The sequence below is a fragment of the Tetrahymena thermophila genome (assembly GCF_000189635.1).
Source record: "Tetrahymena thermophila SB210 genomic scaffold scf_8254663, whole genome shotgun sequence".
Classification (NCBI taxonomy): Eukaryota; Ciliophora; class Oligohymenophorea; order Hymenostomatida; family Tetrahymenidae; genus Tetrahymena; species Tetrahymena thermophila.
In genome coordinates, this window is record NW_002476430.1 from 114,365 (window position 1) to 130,768 (window position 16,404).

The 16,404-nt window shown below is 22.8% G+C and overlaps 5 protein-coding genes across 5 annotated transcripts; 2 read left to right on the forward strand and 3 right to left on the reverse strand. All coding sequences in view use genetic code 6, as the record gives it.

Moving 5' to 3' along the window:
- Positions 1-63: 63 nt before the first annotated feature.
- On the reverse strand, positions 64-4,456 carry TTHERM_00856470 (DOM34-interacting protein; the record flags this gene model as incomplete). Its single annotated transcript, XM_001014515.1, has 8 exons — positions 64-799; positions 855-1,314; positions 2,140-2,922; positions 2,981-3,248; positions 3,595-3,889; positions 4,018-4,126; positions 4,239-4,295; positions 4,375-4,456. The coding sequence occupies 8 exons, from the start codon at positions 4,454-4,456 to the stop codon at positions 64-66; spliced, it is 2,790 nt and encodes a 929-aa protein (XP_001014515.1).
- Positions 4,457-5,368: 912 nt separating this feature from the next.
- Positions 5,369-7,889, reverse strand: TTHERM_00856480 (transmembrane protein, putative; the record flags this gene model as incomplete). Its single annotated transcript, XM_001014516.3, has 7 exons — positions 5,369-5,512; positions 5,565-5,645; positions 6,109-6,243; positions 6,296-6,390; positions 6,455-6,927; positions 7,216-7,616; positions 7,746-7,889. The coding sequence occupies 7 exons, from the start codon at positions 7,887-7,889 to the stop codon at positions 5,369-5,371; spliced, it is 1,473 nt and encodes a 490-aa protein (XP_001014516.2).
- Positions 7,890-9,126: 1,237 nt separating this feature from the next.
- Positions 9,127-10,773, forward strand: TTHERM_00856490 (hypothetical protein; the record flags this gene model as incomplete). Its single annotated transcript, XM_001014517.2, has 1 exon — positions 9,127-10,773. The coding sequence occupies one exon, from the start codon at positions 9,127-9,129 to the stop codon at positions 10,771-10,773; it is 1,647 nt and encodes a 548-aa protein (XP_001014517.2).
- Positions 10,774-11,691: 918 nt separating this feature from the next.
- TTHERM_000856499 (hypothetical protein) lies at positions 11,692-12,120 on the forward strand (the record flags this gene model as incomplete). Its single annotated transcript, XM_012797343.1, has 1 exon — positions 11,692-12,120. Exon 1 carries the CDS (start codon positions 11,758-11,760, stop codon positions 12,118-12,120), a length of 363 nt encoding a protein of 120 aa, XP_012652797.1. The 5' UTR covers positions 11,692-11,757.
- A 1,539-nt stretch (positions 12,121-13,659) lies between these two features.
- Positions 13,660-16,234, reverse strand: TTHERM_00856500 (plant dual-specificity MAP kinase kinase family domain protein; the record flags this gene model as incomplete). The annotated part of the gene is made up of 7 exons (XM_001014518.3): positions 13,660-13,746; positions 13,805-13,952; positions 14,155-14,255; positions 14,323-14,730; positions 15,479-15,678; positions 15,859-15,899; positions 16,182-16,234. The coding sequence occupies 7 exons, from the start codon at positions 16,232-16,234 to the stop codon at positions 13,660-13,662; spliced, it is 1,038 nt and encodes a 345-aa protein (XP_001014518.3).
- Positions 16,235-16,404: the final 170 nt, after the last annotated feature.

A 16,404-nucleotide genomic window follows, 5' to 3' on the forward strand; every position in this document is an offset into this window, starting at 1 on the left:
TTATTTATTTAATTTTTTTGTTGTTGATTAATTTATTTATTTATTTAAAAGTTTGTTTGTTAATCAGAAGAGAGTAGAACGCTTAGAGAAGATATCATCAGAGAATATGTCGTCAGTTTTACGGGATTTGAGATCGTTTTGGATCATTTAGATACCACAGAGATTCATACCTATGGTGTCTCTTTCTTTTGAGATGTTTTATCTGAGGTGTTTTTGTATATTAATAAGTAATTTAACGAGCTTTTTAGAATTGAGAATGTGTGTTTCATGAGATTTGAGAATAAAGAAGAGGATTCTGGAGGCTAATTCAGTATTTATGTTGTTTTCTACGTAAAAGTTGAGATAGTAAAGAATCTTTTCAATGTAGCTCACATGCACGAATTTGAGAGAGTTTTCAAGTTCAATTGTTTTAATTTTTCCAATGACAAACAGAACGTATTCTGGGATGGAAAGATTTTAAAGAGTTTGCAAGTTAGGCTTTTCAGGTTCTTTCAATTCTTTTAAAATGTGTTTATTCTTTTCATAATAAACTAATTAATTTTCATAGTCTACGTATTGGTCTCTTAATTCTTCAGCTTAATCAATAGCAGCCATAATTTCTTCACCATACTTTAGATTTTCAAATTTCTTTTTAATGACTTCACCAACTTCCATATTTTGTTTTTGTAAAATCTGTTTGTGACTTTCTTCTCCTTCCCTTTTAAGCTATTCTTCAGTATAGTCTTCGATCATCATTTTTTCCATTCTCTTTTCTTCTTCTTCTTGAACGAAAACTTAGTCTTTGTTTTGTTTCCACATTCTTTTTAAATTATTTAATTTACATCAGATATCATAATAAGTTATTTTAATTTTACCTAATAAGTCTATCTCCACTACCAGTAACGAAAAAGTCACCAATAGAGCTGACAGCGAGAGTCCAAACTTCTCCGAGACATTCATCGAATTGCATGACTAATTGATAAGTATCACCATCCCAGTACTTGACAGTTCTGTCCTTAGAAGCAGTGAAAAAGTAATGAGTATCTTTAACAAACTTAACACAAGTGATTGCATCTTGATGAGCAAATATAGATTTATGACAATTACCATAATCCATACCCCATAATTTAACATTTTTATCAGCAGAGCCAGATAATAACAAGGCGTTATCGCTAGAAATATCAAAGCTCAAAACTGGAAGTTTGTGACCATAGAAAGTCAAAAATAGTTTATCAGAGTCAGAGAAGTTAATAATGATGCTCTAATCAAGTAAAGAAACAGCATAGTGATATCCGTTAGGTGCGAATTTTGCACATAATACTTCTTCGCTCATATCTAATTAAATAACAAAAAATTATTTAAATTCGTTCAATTAATTTTTAATTATATTATAAATTCTTTAAATTCTAATCACATAAGAAATAAATAAATTCACCAAAACAAACTTTGTAATATTTCTTTTAAAAAAATGATTTTTAATCTATTAAATTAATTTTTAATAGATAAAATAAATAGCTTAATAAAATTCTAGTTTTCAATTTATTTAAGAAATTTATTCATTAAAATTTTCTATTATTTCTTAATAAAAAATTAAATTTTGTATCAATTAGCATTTTATTTTCTTCATATTTGATTCAAAATAAAATTAATCTAATTTTTATTAGATAAATTAGCTCAAAAAAATTAGATAAATTAACTCAATAAAATCTAATTTTTATTAGATAAAACAGCTCAATAAGATATAATTTTCAATTTGTTATAGAAATTTTATTATCAAAATTTTGTAATATTTCTAAATAACAACATATTATTTTTGTACCAATTAACTTTTTATTTTATCATATTGCAGCAAAATATTTAATTTTAAATAAAATCAACCAAATTTTGGTTAGTATAAATCAATCAATCAATTAAATTAGATTTATTTTGTTGAAAAAATATTATTTGTTTTAATAGAAATATTTTTTTTGATGAATTTTATCAATCATTCATTAATCATTGTTTAACACTATTTTATTATTTAATCAATAATTTTTTTCATTTTTCTAATAAAAAATATTTATTCTATTAAACATGAATAATTTTCTTTGTTTTTGATTGATTAGATTTTAAGAATTTAATTTTTTAAATAGTAAAAAGAAGTTTTTTGTAAAAATTTACATAAGGTTTTTAGTTCTTATAACTCAAGCAACTTTGTTTCACTGTTGAGGATTAATTCCCAGAATTTTAGCTTTCTGTCAGCACCACCAGTGATAATTACAATACTTTCATAGCCATGAGGACTTTCATGATAATCAATACTCCAGATTGAAGCTTCATGGGCATTTTATATGGTTTAAATAATATCACCTTTTGGGATATCAACTAAATAGATGGTGCCTTCTTTGTCTGCTGCTATGAAAAATCTGTTTCTTGGCAAAAATCTGACTGCAGTTATATGACCAGTTTCGAAGGTTCTAACGCTTTACAAATCTTCAGAAGACCATAATTTAAGACTTTCACCACCACCACTTGCAATCAATGCATCATTATCAGAAACAGCCAAAGCTCTAATAGCTTATCTATGACCTAATCTATTGTAATCTTAATTCATCTTTTGTTCTAAGTAAGAGTTTTAGTTAACTTAGAACTCATACAATTCCATGTTGTTGTTGTGGTAACTAACTGCGAATAAATTGTGGTTTCTTTTACCCTTTTATACTTGATTGTAAAAAGTGAAAGAACGGAGTTTCTTTTAGAAATGGAATGTTGTATGGTATTAAATTCTTTCTGTGAATAGAGATTCTTTAATTAATTCTTCGCCTTCAACTTCTTCCTCTTCTTCTTTACCTTCGATTTCCATCTTCTCTTCTTTCTTTTTAAGTTTTTTTTGCTTTCTTTTTTGTTTCTTTTTATTTTCTTCATCACTCAAAATCTTGTAAATTTCAACTGTCTTGTCATTTGCTGCATTAATTACATTAAAAATAAATTTAATTTTCGTTATTTATAAATTCTATTTTACTCATTAAGAAGAGATATTCTTGGCTTTGATTGAATTCCATCTAAATAGGGCGTTGGAAAGATTGCTTTTTATAGTTTCCAACATGCTCGATGAATTTCTTTTGGTTTGTAACTGGATCAAATGAAGGAGCAAATTTAAGAATGACTATTTCGTCATTATTTGTGCCTAAAAGAATAGTTTTCTCTTTCTTGTAGAATGTCATATTCCAAACTTCATTGCTCAATGAAGAAATAGTTTGCACACTGCTTGAAATGCTCATATCCCAAAGCTTTTTATATAAAAAATATATTTAATTTCATGAATTCTTTCTTTTATAATTATGGAGTTATTTCAAAATTTCTCTACTTGCTATTTTTTATTCATTCATATAAAGCATTTTTTATTAAATTCTTATTCTAAATAAATGGTGTAAAAAACAAGTTATTTCTACTAGATTATTTGATGAAATTATGCAAATCAAAAAAGATTTGTTTATATTTTTATCTTGTAAATAGTTTTGCACTATTAAAGAATATCTATTTATCTCTATTTATATATATATATATTTTTTTGAATATCCTCTATTATTGAAATAGCTAAATTTAAAATAAATGGTAATGATGATTTTAAATTACCTTGAAAAGACCATCCTTTGAAGTGGATAAGATAAACTCGTGAGTAGTAAATTCATTTTCTTAATATTTGTAATAAAATAAATCTGTAATTGCATTCTTGTGACCTGCCAATTTGTAAAGAGGCTATTCACCTAAGATATCCCAAACAATTATTGATGTATCGCCACTTCCAGTAATTAATTGAGTTCCATCATCATTGAATTGAATATGACTAACATTTGACTTATGTCCATTTAAGTTGCATTTGTATGAAAAATCCTCCCAATTCCATAGAATAACATCTCCATCAGCAAAACTAAATATTTTTGAAAAATAAGTATTCCATTTATTTGAATGCTTGCTTGCTAAAAAATTGAAAGCATTTATTTAGAATCCTATTCGATTTTAAACAATAAAATAAGCAACAAAACTTTATTTATTTACCCTGCAGCTAATATAACATTGTGCTATTTGGTGGCATTGGTAACTGAAATAGCTAAACTAGTAACTTCACTATTTTTATTATTTTCATATAATGTCTGAACAACTTCTCCTATTTTATTTAATCAAAAAAATGTTAATAACTTACAAAATTGTTAACTTAAACGAACAGAATTAGATTCAATAAACAAATTAAGTAAATAAATAAATAAAAATATATATACCAGTCTTTATATCAAGGATTAGAACATACTGACTATTACCAGAAATGATCATGTTATCTATTTTAATGATGAAATATTGTTATTAAAAGCATACTAACTTAAAATATCATTGAATGAACGAAAATATTTTAAATACCATAATAAATTATATTGGAGGAATGTCCAGTTACGAGACCAGCGGTCTTATTAAATACGTACCTAAGATATGCTTTAACCATTTGTTGCTTTTAAATTAAATGCTAAGTTGAAACTATAAATGTTGTATTTATGTATGTATGTGTTGTTTTATAAACTTAATAATTTATATTGTTTTATTGAGTTTTAATTAAAGATTTTGTTATCCTTTGCTTTATATTTATTAATGTTTGTCTTTATTTCTAAGATTTTTAATACTCTACTTTGTTTCTTTTGTTAACTAATTCTAAGGATAATTAATCATAAATTAATTTGCCTTATATTTATTCTATTAGCATTATCAGTATTTTTATGCCAAATTACTTTAACCAAGCATGCTCGGTAGAAATTAAATTTCAAACATTGAGCAAATATCATACTAACATACATAAAAACATGCATACTTATTAAATCACATTATAAATTGTTAATCTTATTATCAAAAATATATAAGTTCCTTGTAAAACTATTCAAAATATAAAGAAGAACTATAAGCAAAAAATATATTCGCTTTTATTTCATTTCAATTTTATTATCAATAATTTAACACGCTTTTCTCATCTCTATATAAAATATTTTTTTATAATTAAAAATTTTTAAAATTGAATCAAATAAAATACAAAGAGTGTAAAATAATTTATTTCAAAATTTAATTATTTATATTAGTACTTTAAATAAATTTATATGAATAATAAAGAGAGCATATTGATTGCAAAATTAAAATTTTAGAAAATCTGAAAATCTTATTATTGAAAAAGTTAAATTTTCGATAAAATATAAATAATTATTATCATGCACTTTATATACAATATATAGTAAAAATTAATTAAGTCAAAATTATTTTAAGACTGCTAACTAAATATTTTTAAATTATTAATTAATATTTTGATTGATTGATATATTTATTTATATATATTCATATATATCCTGTTATTAAAATATCTAAACATGATATTTCAAATACCAGGAACAGCTATATTTTCTTAGATAGCAAAAGAAGCTTTTGGTGAAGAATGAAAAGTCATATTATCTTAAAGCTTTTGTTCAGGATTTTTACTGTAATCTCTGTATAGATAGAGGTATAGTGATGATAAATAAATCTATTAATTCAAAAACAAATTTTATTTTATTATATTTGTTAAATTTTCTTACTTTAAGTGCTAAATAAATACAGCTTAAAACAACAACTGCTCTCTATAGATTTTAATTAGGTATTTCATCAGACCACCATTTCTATTAAATAAATAATAAACAAATAAACTTTAATGTAAAATTTATTAAACTAGATTAATTAGCTTTAAATCAATAAATAAATAACTAATATATTAAATAAAATTCATCTTTTGAGTAAAAAAAATTTAATATTTTAAATTTATATTTCATAAACTAAAAATATGCTTCAGATATTTCTTTAGACTGAATTTAGAAAATATATTAAGAAATTATAAAATTCAACTGTTTTTGTTTAAAGCTTCTTACTTAAAAAATAGACAAAATAAATCATAAAATTACTCACAAAATAAAAGAAAAATGACATTTTTTATAAATTTGTTTTTATTATTATTTGCTAAAACTAAAATTTTGGTGTTTGTTTTATTATCAATATCAATTTAATATCTAAAAAATCCAATAATTATTTCATAGCAAATTATTTTGTCAAATATTTTTAATAGAATATAAAATTTTAAATAATTACGACTGTGAAAAGCACAAGCCAAATGATATCAAATGTTATAGAAGCAATTGTGACTAATGAATATGATTTAAAATTATTAACATTATATTCGCCTTTAGTGTATATCTCAATGAAATAGCTCATACATATAAGCATCTATTTTGAAAAATTTTAATTAATAAAGTTTATTGGATTGAATTTTATTTACATCTAACGTTAGGACTCTCTCATAAGACAGTATTAAAGCCATTATCATATATGCAAAATTTGAATATCCTAAAGTTTTGAACACATCTTGAACCTCTATTTTAGAAAATAAAATAAATCCATAAATTAGCAAGCTAGCTAGCTTTAAATGTAACTTTACATATGCTCTACTGAGAAGAAGGAATTAAAATATTAGAATCGTATGTAAAAGAGTTTCTATTTTTGAGTTCTCTAGTGTTTAAGTTCATACCACTTGTTGACTCAAATTGAAAGTTTTCTTGTTAACTTTCCATTTATTTAATTATAGAAGAAAGCCCAGGAAAAGGTTCCAATAAAATAATAAGATCATTTTAGTAGCCATTTAAATCCTCTTCATTTTGCCTTATTTAATTATCCCAGTCCTAAATAATTTCTTCATATATCTCAGTTTTTGAATGAATCCATTATAGCTCTAGCTAAATTTAGTAGAATTGTTTTTTCTTGCCATCAAAAGAGTTCATATAAACATCACTCTATACTTTTTTTTAATCCCTCAATCCATTTAACTGAATTAAATCTGTTTTTGCTACTGGCTCATCTCCATCAGTTTTAAATAGAGCAACAAAAATATCTTCTGTAGATGTTTTAATTGGACTAAATATTTATTAAATTAATAATTAAATTATTATTTTTAAATACAAAGGTTTTATTTCAATAATTAAAAATAAATAATTTTATTTATCACCCTATTAATATTCGCTTAATATTTTAGCAAATAAATAGTTGTTAAATTTTCAATTTAAGAGGGTTAATTAATTAATTAATTTAACACTTTAAGTAAAATGAGCTTTTAAAGAAATAAATATTTATAGGAGAGGTAAGTAAATTAGCGAATTATTTGAAATAAAAATAGATTTTATTAATAAAATAACTTAAAATTACAAAGAAGATGTTTAATCCCAAGCTACATTGTCGCTGTATTTATCACAAATAACTTTGACATAATATTCTTCCTTAAGATATGTTCTATCTTCATCTTTCATAATTTTTTTATCGATCGAAAGAATTTTAATTGGCTTGATTGAGAATATCGATCCTTCCATAATATTATACTCATTTTTCTTTTCTTTTTGCATTTCTTCTTCATATTTTTTGTAGACATTTTTCCTCTTTTAAGTTAGCTCCTGTAAAAAATCTCTATTTTACTCTATTTTATCTTGCAGGGTTTGGCTTGCTTCAATAACTATGCTAAAAAACTGGCTGGCTTAGAATTTTCCATCCTCATCTGTATCTAATTTATCAATTAACTGGTTTGCTATAGATCTATCATACTATTTTCCTAGCTTTTCATTCAAAAAGAATAATTTTCAAACCATTTTAAGTAATTCTTAGTTTTGCATAGACAGAATTGAAAGTTTAGTTAAAAGACAAAAATTTGATTTTTTGACTTGAAATGCAGAAAAACAATTTACTTTTTTATCTAAAATCTAAAATAACTCATCCTTGTTCAGCTTCTAAGTTGAAGAAACTTTTAGCTTCTAAAATTCTTTTATAATAATTTATTTTTGCGCTTCAACACTTAAGCTCATAATTGACTTTCTGCTACTTTATTTCATAACTATATTAATTATTGTAAATAATTAATTAAACAATTTGACAGTTCTAACACTTAAATGAATGTAAATATTATTATTTAATATCTTATCAATCCTCAATGCATTCTTTATTTATTCATCGATCAATTGCACTATTAATTTGTAATTATTAATTAATTATGCAAATTTTATTTTATTGAATCCTATTCAATAAGAAAAAGATTTTTCTGTTATAACGAAACTATTTGTTAATCTTTCAATCAATTCATTGACTTCCTTATTTATCCATCTATCTATCTATCATTATTTTAAATAATTTTTCTAAACAAAAAGCTAATTAATAATAATTTTTCATTTCAACTAGTTTAATCAGAAATATATCTTTAATCATTCAAAATTCTTAAATTTGAATTAGAAATACAAATAATATTTTAATTTATTTATAAACATATTTTATAATAATTATTTAACTTTGCTTGATTATTAGCTACCCAAATTTGTTAAATGACAGACAATAACATGAATAAGTAAATATTAATCATATATTGATTTTATTAATTTATCATAGATAAACTCTATGTTTGATAATTTATTTGTTAATAAATACTTAATTTTATTTTGTTAAAAAATCATTTTTATATTTATTTTTTTATTTAAATTATATAAAATTAAATGTAAAAAACAACATTATTTCCTTCAAGAATCAGGATTAAGATCAAATCAAATTAACATATAATTTTAAAAGATATTTCATTGCCAATTGATATGAATATAATTAGAATAATTTTATATCTTTGATAATTATTGTATATGAAGAAATAATATGTAAAATGTCACAAAAAGATCTATTTTTATTTTTAATTATCTTACTTCCATCAAAGAAGGTATTGATTTTCAAGCAACTAAATAAAATGGAATCAATTTTATTTTTAATAAATGCTAAAATTAAAGATTTTTTTTGCAATATTTCTTCTTCCTTTTTGGATATTTTTGTAAATAATTTTACTTTTTTATAATTTTTAAAACAAATTCGTTTATAAAACTTTAAGATTTGAATAATGTATTTAATAAAAGACTTTTACTAAATTCAAGATTTATATATTGTTTTTTATTTAAATTAATTCTCTTTTACCTTTTACTGTATTTAGTATCTTAAAACAAGAGGACATATGATAATAATATATTCTAATTGAACAATTACAAAAATAATTTAAATCTTTTGAACAAAAAACATAAATTGAAAAAATAAGGTTAGAAAATGTAAAAACAAGGTAGTTTAGAAGATTACAGTTAATTGAAGAATTTTTTGGATCAAACATTGCTGCAGTTAGGACTTGTTTCTGCAAGATCTAAAAATACTATGAGTTTATTTTTGTAGATGTCGAAATTAAACGAAGCTGTTCGTTTTCTAGATAAGATTAAAGACGAAGATAGATTGGTGGTACAATAATTTTATCGCGTATTCAGAGGCTTGTTGAAGAGCTATGAGAATAATGGGATTATGTCTGAAGTAGGTCTGGTTAGTGGTTTCGAAAATCTTTCAGACGAATACATTGTAGAAATAAAGGAAAAACTATTTAAAATGACATAAGGTTTAACGGGCTTATGTAATAGTATTGTTAATAACACTTCGGTACACTTGATGTGGTATTTTATATCACCAGATTAAGAAGACTAATAAGAAATGAATTCTATTGTTGAATACTTATCAAAAACCTATTAAAAAAAGGGTTTAGTAAAAACTTATTTAGATCAGGAAATATTCCTCAAAGAAATGAGAGAATATGGGTTGAAACAAAACCCAATAATTGCATTCATCTCATGCAACAATTATAATAAATAAAATGAACAAATTATAGATTGTATATTCAATATATAGAGCCTTATACAAGACCACAAGGATATTAAGCTTTAAGGATTGATTTTACAAGTTGATAGTGAAGAATCATTTAATTAACTTAAAATATTTACTTAAGATATTTCTATTAAACATGAAGTAACTTATGATTATTTTGAAATCTACAACGAAGTCTTTAAGTTTATGAATCCCCAAGAATTTAGAAGAGTAATACCTTGCGATGACATCAACTTGTACTATCACACGATCAAAGAAAAGTTCTTTAAATTGCATATTGATGACTTTTCAAAAATAAGCATGTTTGATTTTGAGCCTGAAAGAATAAATCTGTAGAATAAATTAGAATAAGCAATAGATATTATGAAAAAAAGAGATATTAAAGTAGACAAGTTCATTTTAGCTCCAAATATGGCATAGAAATTAACTAATGAGATCTCAAAACAGTACTAATAATCAAATAAATCTGAGTAAAAAATTTGTGAGGGCATTCTTAAACTCTATACTATGGAATCTGTAGGTTTTTATAAATTCATAAATGGATGCCTAAACACATTAAATGAAGATGTTGTAATTCTAATTTGGGATTTGGTTATGATGCTAAGAGTTGCTTTATAAAAATATGACGACACTCCTTACACAAAAATACAAATTCAAAATGCAGTTGCTCCCAAGCTATTCAGAGGAATAAACCTATCTCAAGACTACTTCAACAGAATCATAAAAGTGGGAAAAATAATATGTCTAGCTTCATTTAGCTCTTTTACTCTATCTTAAGATGTAGCATTATAGTTCATCCTCCAAGATGAAAACTTTAGTAAAGACAGAGCTTCTATTATATTTGAATACGAGCATAAAATTAGTACACATAACTATCCTCAGAGACCAAAATCTGTATCTTAATTAAGTGCTTATAGTAAAGAACAAGAGTATCTCCTACCACCCAGCTATATGTTCAAAATATATAAAATAGATGAACCAAATAATGATTTCTAGTTCTATAAGGTTTATTTAACTCAAGGTAATCAAACTTCATTTTAGTAAAATTGATAAAAAAAATATAAAATCTTAAAAATAATAATTTTGTTGTTTAAATTATAAAAATCAACTTTTAATCTCTATATAAAAGATATAACCAAGCATCTAAATTAATAGCTATTTTTTTAAAAATATCTTCTCAAGAATTTCTAAATGAATTAATGTGATATAAAAAACAAAATTAATTTTATTATTCATATCTAAGTAAATAATTTTAAAAATAAAAATAAATATTGACACATTATTTATCTGTACTTCCTATTATTAATTTATGTGATACTTATTGCAAATTATAAATTAAAATATAGCCAAATGCTTTTTTATTTGTTCATTCTGTATTTTTATTTATTATTTTTATCAAATTTTAACAAACTTTTGAATACATTTAATGTCTTTTCTCAAATTTTTAAGCTAAAAACATTTTAGAAAACATTATTTTGAATTATTAGAAGCTAATATAATTTGGTAATAATTTAATCTAATTTATATATTGATTTTATTTTATTTTTATATAATTTAGCAGTCCAATTCTATCAACTCAAATTAAAAAGTTGTCTATTAATTTAATATTTCTAATTTATGTTTATTGTTAATTTTCTTATTTGTTTTTGATGAAAAATTAATGTTTTGATTAGCAAAAATATCTTGGTGAATAGTAATAAAATTAAAAATATGTTTTCATGTATTAATTAATTTTTTTTAATGGCTGAAAGTAACTCATTTAGTATTTACAATTATATAATACATTCATTTTTTATGAGGAATTTGATTTTTTATTATTTTGTATTTGTTTTGAATATTTCAGTTCTATATATTTAATTAATTAGAGTCTTTTGATTTTTGCAGAAGACTTATTATTTTGAGTGAATGAGTGAGTGCCTTATTTTTGAGGGTATCTTAAAAAGAAAGTTCTGTGCAAGAAAATTGATATTTTAATATCTTAAAAAGATTTAATATATATCAAAAGTTTATTTTTAGTTTTAAGATTATTATAAAATGAATCAGTTCTTCTAAGATTTTAAAGAGGCTTTTAAGGAATTTAGATTTACAAGTCCTGATATAGATAATACTACTCCAGCATAGAGATTTTTAAGGGGAATTAGGCCAATTATTTTGACTTCTACTTTTGTGTTAATTATAGGGATTATGAATTAAAATAATAATGAATATAAAGACACCAAAAAATAAAAGGATGAGTATTTTGAAGAAGATTTTGTGCAAGAACATTATAGCAAACTAAGAGCATATATGAGACCTATATTTCTTAGATATCTTGATTTGAAAATTGAATAATAGCCATCAGAAATCTAATAAGCACCCACTGTATAATAAATTTAATAAGAAAGTCCTAAAAAATGATAAATCTACTGAAAAATAAATAAAAAATAAAAGCAAAGCTAAATTAAACCAAAAATCAACACTGTAACTAAGTTAAATGTTTAAAATAATTATTATATCTATAAAACTATTTATTTATTTATTATTTGCAAGTTTTTTATTGTCTTTTAAAACAATTTCAAATTATTTAACATTCTTTATATCAAAATTGTTTGCTATATATAATAAAGGCTACTTTTTAATTTTATGATATTAAAAATAGAAAGAAAATATTAAAATAAAACAAAAATTTTTTTAAACCTAAAAAAACTTACTATTTTTAGTTTTTTTACAAAGTATTTGAATTAACATTTAAAAAGCACAAAAAAATATATGATAAAAATAGATAGCTAAAAACTAAAAAGTGATCAGTAAAGTATTAATCAATCAGAACTAACCAAAAAAAAAAAATCTAAAGCTTTAAAGAAATAAATAATAATTTTATTACTTGCAATTAAAAAAATTCATAGAAAAGTTAAAACTTTAAATAAGATTTAAATTTTAAAAATTAAAGATATTCAACAAATAAAAATTATTTAAATTATGTTATCTATTATATTTATTTTTGATATAAGAAAGATGAAAATATATATTAAGAAGTCTGCTCTTTATTTTTAGGTTTCTTTCTTTTGCAAATTACTTTTAAATTTATTTAATCTCTTATTTTTGCTGCTTCTCTTTATTTTATTTTTAGCTTTATACTAAAAAACTAACACTTAAAATGGTGAATTTATTACAATATTTTACATTCTATTAATGTTTATCATAAAAAATATATTTTCAATTGAAAAAATAAAGATTATTTATTATACTTACATAACAATTTTTTATACGAACTCTTAATAGCTCTTTTTGAAATTTGATATTTTTAATTGAATTAATTAATAGATGGAAGATGAGTAAGAATGAGTTATTTTTTATTAAAAAATACTATTTATTCTAAATAAATAAATAAACATACAAAAAAAAGTAACTAGCTAACTAATTAATCAATTAATTATTTAGTTTATCGTATCCAAACATAAGCAAAACCTTTATATATACACATACAATAAAACAATAGAAGTAAGTATATAAGTAAGTAAGTTAATTTGATTATTTAACATAATTCAATTGATAATGGCTTTTTACTGTCTTATTAAGATAATTAATATAAATGAATCTAATTTTATTTAAATTAAATACAACATCTATCATTTTGGTATGTAGTAAAAGGTTTTAATTTTATAGTTTATCTAAAATTTTGGTTTATTGATTGATTCATCATTCTTTGTTCGTTTATTATTTATTTGTCCTAACTAAGAGTATTATTATGAGATGTAATATAAAGATTAATATATGTTTGTATTATTTTAGTTTTTTTGATAGCAGATTGATAGGTAGGTAGGTATGTATGTATGAATGTAGGTAAATAGATTAAAGAGATAGATATTATTGTTGTTTTAGAGGTAAAAATGATGATAGTTATTACTTACTTTTTAATTAAATTTAGTATTATAATTTTAACTACAGACAGATTCTTCATTTTTCGACAACCTTCATCCAGTTTACAAAGAAAGGTTTTAACTAAGCAGTTTTACCTTTAATCTTTCTTAAGAAAGGATGTTCCTAAATAGATTAAAATATTTATAAATACATTAAATGACGAAAAAGAAGTTGTATTTACTAAGAGTTGAGTGATATCGGCACGTTCATTTTAATCAGACTTTAAGCATATTTCAATAAAGTTAGTAAATTCAGGTGAGTTAATATTTTTCAAAGGAGGGATTTTGAAGTCGATAATATTGTTTAAAACTTCAAAGAAGTTATTTGATCTATTAAATAAAAAAATAAAAAATGATAAATATCAGTCCATTAAAAATGATGATTGAATTAAAGCTCTAAGTAAATAATAGCATAATTTCAAAAGATTCCTAATAAAAACATTTATTAATTCCTGTATTTTTCTGCTATTTTTACTAAATTGCTTTAGAAATATTTATTCATTCACTATTTATTTTTTATTTAATTCATTACGCTTATATGGGGTGTTTTCCTTCAGAAAATTCAATCAAAAGTAGACCTACACTCCATATATCGGTTTTCATTGTGTAGCTGTCTCCATTGAGTCTTTCAGGCTAATTGATTAAATAAACAAAAATGTTCATTTTAAAATATAGATGTATTAAAGTAAGATTTATTTACAGACATATAGATGGTAGTACCAACAAAGGTATTCTTTTAATCCATTGTGCCGTTAACTTTACCACAAATACCCAAATCAGAGATTTTAATTTCTCCTTCAGAATTGACTAGAATGTTACCTGGTTTAAGATCTCTGTGGATAATTTTAAGATCTTTGTGTAGGTAGTGAATACCTTTGATAATTTGATAAGTGGTGTAAATCAGGATGGGTTCGCTAACTTATTTGGTCTTCTTCAAGATAGTATCGAGAGTACCCATATCCATATATTCAAGGATCAAGTGAAGCATGCATTCGGTATAGAAAGCACAGTAATATTGAACAATATGAGGAGAATTACAAGAAAAGAGTGTTTTGATTTCCCAGATAAGCTACTTTTAAAACATTTCATCGTCATTTATTCTAATTTCCTATTATCATTTACAATTTATTAGGTATTTCTTATAAAATCAAGCAAGTCAATAAGTAAAATGAATAATTTGTAAATTGAGTTGGCTGGAGCACTTTTCATAATAAATTCTTCTCATGATTTTGTGAGAAAATTAAATAATTTATGTTAGAAAATTTAACTTATCTTTGAATTTGTAAATATTACAATGCATAAGAATAAATTATTTAAAAATTTATGTGATTGTAATAATGATTCGCTAAATTACTCTCTAACGCGAGAGAGCGTGAGAGTTTTATTATTTAGCTTATTTGCATATAGATGATCATATTTGTACAAATCGGCTAGTAAATATTAAGTTTTTGATTAATCGATTGATTGATTTATTAATTAATTTATTAAATTTATGCATTTAATAAAATACTGGCTGATTTAGCTATTAAGACATTTAGTAATATCTATTAATCACTCTGTATGTTTTTCTATATGTAAATATATATATATTCTTGTATATATATGTCTATACTCGTATTTTATTTGTTTATTTTATTGATTGTATTAAGACTCTACTTTTGCAGGAATAGTATAGAAATTATATTCATTATTTTGAGTTATTTCTGATTAAAAGTAGCTTTTATATTTTTTTTTTACTTAAAATTTAATTCCAAGTAGAGAAAATTTAGTCCATAAGTCATTTTTTATGTATTTATTGATTATTGATTCTATTTATGCTTACTTGCTTGCATATATTAAAGGAAAATTATATTTACCTTTTTAGCGTAGAACTTTCCTGTTTCTTTATGCTTAACCTTGAAAACTCTGCCTGAGGCACCTCTACCTAATTCGCTGATAGTTTCGAAATCTTCAAGCTTGAAATCTACATTCTTTTGCATAATCTTGAAAATCTTTTTATCGTGGCTAATGTATTCATCAAAGCAATTAGATTATTGCACTAATTCTTTGAAACGTTCTATTAATTATTTATAAGTATAAAATTAGATGACACATTCTCTACTAAATCTAAAAATTTTGGCTAAATAATTTTGAATATCTCAGATTGGATTTTCATCCAACGCTAACTTTTAAATCTTCTAAGATACAATTTCTATTTTATTTTGCACTTAAACTTTAATTTAATTAAATTGTTTACATAAAATCAAGATGTCGACATCAGATTCAGTCTTTTTCATGCTAATTTATTTTTTAAAAATTATTAAAAATGAAGATAAAATAGCTCTCATTTTCCAACAGCTGTAGCTATTCTCTAAATATTTTTCAAATTTTCAAAATTGCCTCTTTTTATTTCCCTGATTTTTAGTAAAATTTAATGGAATCGCGGGAAATTTTAATGAGACAGCATACTTTTTAGGCATAATAGACTAGCCAGCTAATTTAAAAAATATTCAAAAAAAAGCTTCTGCTGCATTTGAGGGCTAAGACAGTGTTTTATAACTAAGTAAAAATTGCAATTACTTTTCTTATGTTAAATTCATGTTGAAGGATAAACCTTTCTTCTTGTCAGCCATTTCTCTAGTTTAGGGTTATTTAATTTGATTGATTTTTTTTGTTATTTTGTTTATTTATTTATTTAAAAGCTAATAAAGAGCTAATTTGATTAATTTTTTTCAAACTAATTGAATGAATGAATCAATGAATGTTTATTTGTTTGATTTTTGTTTGTTTGTTTGTTTATTTG